General features: G+C 35.5%; 1 protein-coding gene across 2 annotated transcripts in view; it reads left to right on the top strand.

Moving 5' to 3' along the window:
• CNOT6L (CCR4-NOT transcription complex, subunit 6-like) overlaps positions 1 to 8,704 on the top strand; it is a 121,337-nt gene that overhangs the window by 39,746 nt on the left and 72,887 nt on the right. For both annotated transcript variants that reach the window (XM_005857433.2, XM_014544779.1), the window contains exons 3-4: positions 2,600 to 2,786; positions 4,656 to 4,741. In XM_005857433.2, the coding sequence (XP_005857495.1) occupies positions 2,600 to 2,786; positions 4,656 to 4,741 (273 nt within the window). The remainder of the gene's footprint in view (positions 1 to 2,599; positions 2,787 to 4,655; positions 4,742 to 8,704) is intronic.

Here is an 8,704-nt window from a genome sequence, read left to right on the forward strand (position 1 = left end):
ATCGGCCCTACCCTGAGCGTGAGTGAGGGTGGCATCGCAACCTCCTGATCCGCCCTGCTCTGTGCATGACGGGGCGGCGCCCCAACTCCCCAATCGGCCCTGCTCTGAGCCTGACCAGGGGCTGCACCTAGGAACTGGGCCTGCCCTCTGCCACCTGGGAGCAGGCCTAAGCCAGCAGGTCGTTATCTCCCGAGGGGTCCCAGACTGCGAGAGGGCACAGGCCGGGCTGGGGGGCCCCCCTCCCCACTCCCCCGCCGAGTGCACAAGTTTTTGTGCACCGGGCCTCTAGTACTATCTAATAAAAGAGTAATATGCAAATTGACCATCACTCCAGCACACAAGATGGATGCCCCCATGTGGACACAACATGGCTGGCAGGGGAGGGCAGTTGGGGCAATCGGGCCAGCAGGGGAGCAGTTAGGTGTCGATCAGGACTGGCAGGGAAGTGGTTAGAGGCAATCAGGGAGGCGAGTGGTTGGGAGCCAGCAGTCTTGGATTGTGAGAGGTGGGATCGGGCCTAAACGGGCAGTCAGACATTCCTTGAGGGGTCCCAGATTGGAGAGGGTACAGGCTGGGCTGAGGGACAGACCCCCTACCCCATGCACGAATTTTGTGCACCAGGCCTGTAGTAAATAATAAAAAACATAAAGCACATATGTATATACGTCGAAATGACAGAACTCTTTTTTTTTTTATAAATAAATGGGAGATGGCGATGTAACCACGAAACGATGTACGTCGAGTCTGACATAACCCGAGGACTGTCTGTATAGCGTCAATAGCAAGAATCACCTTTGCAGTTAACTAAAAGGGAACTGGGTGAATAGGTGATGGATGATCAGAAGCACGAATATGAGCAAATCCCATTAGGTTAACCTAGAGTTTCTCAAAGTGGCATTGCTGACACATAGGTCTGACAATTCTTTGTGGTTGGGGGCTGTTGTTGTGCACTACAGGATGTTTAGCAGCTTTTCTGGCTCCTACCCACTAGTTGCCAGTAGCACTATTCTAGTTTTTTTAAAATATATTTTTATTGATTTCAGAGAGGAAGGGAGGGAAGAGAACTATAGAACATCAAGGATGAGAGAGAATCATTGATTGGCTGCCTCTTGCACACCCCCTACTAGGGATCGAGCCCACAGCCTGGGCATGTGCCCTTGACTAGAATCGAACCCGGGACCCTTCAGTCCACAGGCTGATGCTCTATCCACTGAGCCAAACCAGCTGGGGCAGCACTTTCCTAGTTTTGACAACCAAAAATGTCTCCAGATTGCCAAAGTCACTTGGGGAGCAAAATTGCCCCTGGTTGAGAACCACTCCATTAAATCCTGGGTAGAACTGAAATACATTTCTCCTGGGAACTTTGTTTCCCTTTTAAAATGCAAAATCCTAGTTGGCATTTTAAGCCTGATTATAGATAGCATGAAAGAACCCTGGACAGAAGATCTAAGTTTGAATTTACTGCTCATTAGCTACATAAAAAGTAGCATTTCCCTTTTGAGATTTTGTGCCCTCTCTACCTTCCACTGCTTTTTAAAAATCAATTGTTTGAAAAGTGTTATATAATTAAAATACCATTTTACTTTTGTAAAGTTTATAAAATAATCTTTATATAAATTATTAAGGTCATATTACATTTTATAGAAGCTGAGGCGAGGTGATTTGCCCAGGCTTATGTAGCTAATAAATAGCAAAAATCAGCCGAACCGGTTTGGCTGTGGATAGAGCGTCGGCCTGCGGACTGAAGGGTCCTGGGTTCGATTCCGGTCAAGGGCATGTACCTTGGTTGCCGGCGAATCCCCAGTGGGGGGCGTGCAGGAGGCAGCTGATGGATCTTTCTCATCGATGTTTCTAACTCTCTATCCCTCTCCCTTCCTCTCTGTAAAAACCAATAAAATATATTTTTAAAAAAATTAAATAGCAGAAATCAGAAATCTTAACCATGTCTTCTGACTTTCTAGTACATGTTCCACCATAACTATAAGATGCTGACTGATTTGTAAAACTCAATGTGTGACTATTTCCTTGAGTATGTTTACTTAATGGAAAATATTAAACTGGAGTTAATGTATAATTGTGTCTTTTGGGGGTTGAATGGTTTTCCTGGTGGCTAATCTAAGGTTGATCTACTCTATATCACAGTAATTACTCTTGTCTATTTAAGTTTGTAGACTAATTTGGGCTCTAGATATGGATAAACCATGCACTGTAATTTTTATGGAGTATATAAGAAATACTTTGTTTTAAGACTATGCTAAAAAAAAAATCATGTTTGTTCTACCACAAAAGCTCAATTCAACCCAGGCTTTTTCCTCGAGACCTTGTGATCACCGTGATTCCAAGGGTCTTCCCATTATTCCTCATCTCATTTAATACACAGAAGATCCGTGAGAAAGAATGGTTGTCAAATGAAAGTGGTCTGACATTCAAGAAGGGCCAGGTGTGTTTGGAAGCAGTCAACTAGCATTAAATGCAAAATTAAAATGTCAAAGATAACAATATCTGTATATATTTGCAGGCTCTTCTACCACTTTTTAGTTCTTGTAGTTCAGTCTTTGTCTTGGGCCTAGAATTTAATGCTTAATATTTTGCCTTTTAGGTAGAGTGCGGAGCTTAAGTACATCACTTTGGTCATTGACACACTTGACAGCGCTGCACCTAAATGACAATTTCCTTAGTCGCATTCCACCTGATATTGCCAAGCTTCATAATCTGGTTTACTTGGATCTGTCATCCAATAAACTCAGAAGTTTACCAGCAGAACTAGGAAACATGGTGTCTCTCAGGTGAGGAAATATTGTAGATGTGACTCACTATATGAAATTCTAAATTTGCCAAATAAGAAAATTATGGGATGTTACTTATCTTATAGTAGGATTTCCATGTGTGTTTCTAAGATCAAATGATATAAATTGAACACAGTGTTTGAGTTGGCCTCCCTTGAACATTTCTTTTTCTTCCTTTTAATTTGGAGGTTTCTGACTAGAAATGTGCTTGTATTGCCAAGTTCTTTTGACAGACTTGAGGTAGGGTGGAAATACAATATACGTCTGACTTTTGGCTCAAGTGTATGCTCATAAGACTAATCAGAAATAATTGGGAAAATATAATGTACTTATTAGTAAAACTTTTAGGAACATATCTCTGTTTCATATAATCATATATATATAAAAGCCTAATATGCAAAGTGTCCCCTCGGGAGTTCCACCAACCAGGAGTTCAATTGCTCACTATGACGTGTGCTGACCACCAGGGGCGGCACGGAATGAAGGAAGGCCCCGGCTGGTAGCCGGCAGTCGCTAGGGACCCTACCCGTGTACAAATTTCGTGCACTGGACCTCTAGTACTTACATATTACAACTCCTTAAGGAAACCTTAAACAGTGGTTCTCAACCTTCTGGCCCTTTAAATACAGTTCCTCATGTTGTGACCCAACCATAAAATTATTTTCATTGCTACTTCATAACTGTAATGTTGCTACTGTTATGAATCGTAATGTAAATATCCGATATGCAGGATGGTTTTAGGCGACCCCTGTGAAAGGGTCGTTTGACTGCCAAAGGTTGAGGACCGCTGCTTAACACTTGATAAGTAGATTTATTTCTAGTCCTTCAGGGTTCTTTAAGAATTTCTCCATAGGAGAAAAATTTGTAGAAATATTAAGACCTTGAATAAATGTTCCCAATACAAACAAGGATTGCTTTTCTATATTGTTTATATGCTGAGTAGTAATTTAAAAGATTTTTGTCATGTTTAAAATGAAACATACTGTTTTAAAATCTTGTTTCTCACCATCCTCTTACTATATGTTTTTGTTGCATTTCTGTTTTTTAAAAAAGACTTTTTAGTCATTGAATAACAGGCTATTTATTTTTTTCTATAGTTTGCACAAAATTTTATAATCATAAACTCAGACCTTACTTATGTTCTCATATTATTTACACCATACTAATGCTTTATTTTTTTATTTTTAAATATTATTTATTGATTTTGAGAGAAAGAGAGAAAGGGAGAGAGAGAAAGAAACATCGATTTGTTGTTTCACTTATTCATTCATTGGTTGATTCTTGTATGTGTGCCCTGACCAGGGATTGAACCCTCAACCTTGGTGTATTGGAACAATGTCCCAACCAACCGAGCTACCTGGCCCAGGCTCCTATGTTTTATTTTTAATGTTTATGTTCTATGTCAGTGATTATTCATCAGAGTATCTTGATGTGATTATAGTTGCAATCGGTTATAAAAATTGATACAGGTGATTGGCTATTGATTATTGTTAAATCCTGAGCTTTGTAAAAATTTTATTTTTTCTATGAATTAGACTAGGTTCAAGGATATCTGTTGTCTTTGAACACTAAGAATATCTGTCACTGGCATTTGGATGAAAGAGAAAAGAGGGTAGATTTAGCCTGAAAATGATAAACAATTCCTACACCTTTAATAATGAGTAAATTATAGAAACACTGTTAATAGTTGTGGCAGTTACACATTTTGTAGTACTTTAATATTACACAACAATTTTAGATAAACATATAAAAATGTGCCTTGAATATAAACAGCACTCATGGTATGTTAGAGGGAAGGTTAAGAAAAGTAATTGTAGATATTAATAAAGCTTGATAAATTCAAGTAAAACTTTTTTTTTTTTTAAACAGGGAATTGCTTTTAAATAACAATATGTTACGGGTTTTGCCTTATGAACTTGGTCGGCTCTTCCAGCTACAAACTCTAGGTTTGAAAGGTGAGTGATATATATTTTTTTAAATGTAGTATTAACACTCAGTATTGAGGTATACTGAGCCCTTTAAAGACCATTTAAATTACTTGGTTAGGTTTTAGTATAATTTTGAAAATGGGACTATACTTTTTCTTGAAAGGAAAAAGTGGTTCTTTGGTGTTGTGTTTCAGGATTTCAACATGCAGCCATCTTTTTAACAAACTTGTGGGGGAATGTTTTGTTTTTTTTTAAATTTTACCTTTAACTTTCTGTAAAACTCTGAAATTTCTTAGAAGAGACATTCCAAATTAACAGTAGTTTTTTTTCTGTTGTTTTTTTTTCTTCAATGACATAATAGCTGGAATATCCCATGTCAGATATTGATAGAGTACATAAAATAGCATTAACATATTATATTATTGTAAGAGGGAAAACATTGTAACAGTAAAAATGCACTATACCTAGTGAGTATAATTATTCTAAAAAAAATATATTAATCCAAAATACATGCTCCACTGATAATTTTATCTCAGTTAGTTTGGAAGGAAAGTTGTACTCAATTTACATAAATACTGAAATTTGTATAGTTTTCTCTTATGTTCTAGCATAAGAAGAGGGGTTAATTTAAATTCAGAGGACTAAATACAGATGTACTGTATTGGTGCATTTTATTCTGTGCTCTTGAGGAATAAACATTAGTTAAAGCCATATAAAGTATACACTTTCATGTATTTTGTTTTCCTCCTTCAGAGATTGAGTGTTCATGAACATGTTTTGTTTGCATTTGCTTATGTCATATAATGGAGTATTAAAAAAAGAAACTTGAATAAGAGTGAAAAGAATGCTGACATCATTGGTTAAAATGACAGAAAAGGCTTCTTTATACAGTTAACCCTTTATAAATTGTATAATTATATGAATGGTTAAGTCTTAGTTTTTAGTTTCTCTCTAGGATATTTTGGATTTTTAAAATTATGTATGAAGTGGAAAAATATTTTCTTTGAGAATTAACCCAAGGCATGTGAAATTTAACTGTTGGGATATTTTATCTAATTCTATATATGCTATAACTCATTTTTATAAATATGGTTAAAACAGCCATCCAGCTAGAGTTGGAGTAGAGGCAGGTCTGTTCCTTATTAAAAATAATTATGGAATGGTTGTAATTTTTTTATAATCTTAGATTCTAGAAGTATGAAATTCATACTTTTATACTGATTATAGTCAATTGTTTTTGTCTCTAAGAATAACCATTGTTTCAACATCAGAACAGAATATTGATAGAGAATACATCAATGAGAAATGAATAATTTACTATTGAGCCCAGTGGACTTACCCTTTGTACTGCATTTAACATTCTTGAAAAAGCATGTATTATATCCATGCTATCTCATGTATAGACATGTTCCCAGAAAATTTATATTAAGTATCAACTGAATGAATCATTCTGAATATCTATTATCTTCTTAGTCCTTCATTCTATTTTACTGGTTAAATGTTAGTCTTCTAAATTACAGTAGCCTTTATCTGCAGGAGATATGTTCTTGTTCTAAGATCCCCCCAATGGGGATGCCTGAAACTAATGATAATATCAAACCCTATATATACACTGTTTTTTCCTATACATACATAACTGTGATGAATTTATGAATTGGCACAGTAAGAGATGAACAACTAATAATAAAATAGAACAACTATAAAAATACTGCAGTAAAAGTTACGTTACTGCATAACTTTTAGATATTTAATTGTGCTATACTCACTTTTTAACTTAAAGGAAGAACTTTATGGCTTCTCTTGGGCATATCTGAATTGCAAAGAGCATTGGGGCCATTTTTAAGTAAAATAAGTGATACTTGAACAAAGCACTGTGATACCTCTACAGTTGATCTGATAACTGAGATGCTAGTAACAGGCAGGTAGTGTATCCACTGTGGTTACGCTGGACAAAGGGATGATTCACGATCTGGATGGGATGGCACGAGATATCATTACGCTACTTAGAGAATGGCATCTAATTTAAAACTTATGAGTTGTTTATTTCTAGAATTTTTTGTTTTATATTTTTGGTCCTTGGTTGACCATCGTGTCACTGAAGCTATAATAAGAGGAAGACTATTCTCTTTGTCTGGACTTTAATCCTAGTGCCCTTTTGTCTACTGATTCATGGTTGTTAAAATCTGTTCTTAGACCACTAGTCTTTTGGATGAGGCACCAGCTCTGCTTCGCCAACTTTAACTCAGCTTTGTTCATGGCTATACATAAATTGCTTTTCATTAAACTTTAGTTTGTTCTATGGTAAATACCTATATGCAGCCCTTTTCTATGAGAGCCTCTTTTTCTGGCAGTGCTACTTATGGTTCAGGTGATCCAGTACAGAAGAGCAAGGACCTTTTAGAAATGAAAGAAAACCAGTGCTTTCTGTCTTCTTTCAAAAGTTGAGGAGGGTAAAAACAGGATTGGCTTCATAAAGCAATTGAAGAAATAGAATGTCCCTAATGAATGGTAGCTTTATATTCTTAGGAAGGTAAAACTTGAAATAATTTCTTAATCAGTTTTAATAGCCACATAGTGGTACTTTGTGTTAAAAAAGGAGAAGAGAATGGAATGGAAAATTTAAAATAGCACTGTGATATATGTAAATGACACAATGAGAATGAATTGCCTCTGGGATTCCTTTTTGTCTTTTTTTAAATTCCATTTTGTCTTGAAACTGGCAAAAGGAGTGCCTTTTTTTCTATTTCCCTGTCTACCTCTGAAACACAGATACTGAAGTTTTGATAATGATTTTGATGATCTTGGTCCAACAAGCTAATTTTTAGAAATTCTATTTTGAGATTTAAGGAATGTGTATGGAAGGGTAGGGTATTTGAGGAATAAAGATAAAAAGGCCAATTTTAAAACTAAAGAAATAGCTAGTCCAGTAAATTGGAAGTGTTCTCTTAAGTCACTTAAAAGTCTAAAATGTATTAATTTTATGGAAGAAAAGGTATAAGAGCAGTTCTCACACAGTTATTTTAAATAATTTAGAATTCATGTCCTAATGTGTTGGGCAATACTTTTTCTGACATATGGTTGAAGAGTTGTCCTCAGGCATTGATGTAATAAAAATTAAGAACTTCAATAATTGTGAAAATTTCTAGGTTTCTGTCAAGAATTACTTATCTCTCTTAAAATAAAATGGGCTGTGGCAATAGATTCTTTTACTTGTAAAATTTTTTATTCATGAAATATATAAAAGATTAACAACATGCATTTTAAAAAGAAATAATAAAATGAATAGCTATACACTCATCTAACATTCTCAGTACCTTTTTAAAAAATATATACTTTGAAAATCTAATTGTCTTCGTAAAGAGTCAAAGTACTTATTTCTGTGTTAAATAATGAGCTTCTGGAAATCAGTAAGAGAACAGTCTAGTACAGAGCATGTTAATAGTTAATATAAGAGCATAAATAGCTAGAAAATATAGAAAGTTGATAACCTTATGCATAATTATAATGCCAATTGAAATTATACTCAGTTTTCACCTATCAGTTTGGAAGAGTTCCAAAGTTTTGTCAAATAACTGTTGGTGAGATTATTAGGAAATAAGCACAATCACATTTTGTTGGTGTAGACCTGTACATCTTAAGTTTCCTATATTCCTTTTCATGATTGCATCTTCATCCCTTCTCCCAGAAGTTATTACTGTCCTGAATGTTGTGTTAGCTATTCCTTTACTTTTCTTTCAATCATTCAGCAGATATTGATGAGCCAGATGCTAGAGTTACGTATGTATCTGTTATGGGTGTTTTAACCTTTATATAAATCGAATCGTACTGACTATAATTTTCTATGACTTGCTTTCTTTTTTAGCTTCATGTTTTTATGATTCAGCCATATTCTTGCATACATGTAATTGTAGTTTATTTGTTTCATTGTTGTGTTGTATTCTGATATATAAATGTGCTGTAATTTATTCATTCTATTGTAGATACCTATAC

The sequence above is a fragment of the Myotis brandtii genome, unplaced genomic scaffold, assembly GCF_000412655.1.
Source record: "Myotis brandtii unplaced genomic scaffold, ASM41265v1 scaffold111, whole genome shotgun sequence".
Lineage (NCBI taxonomy): Eukaryota > Metazoa > Chordata > Mammalia > Chiroptera > Vespertilionidae > Myotis > Myotis brandtii.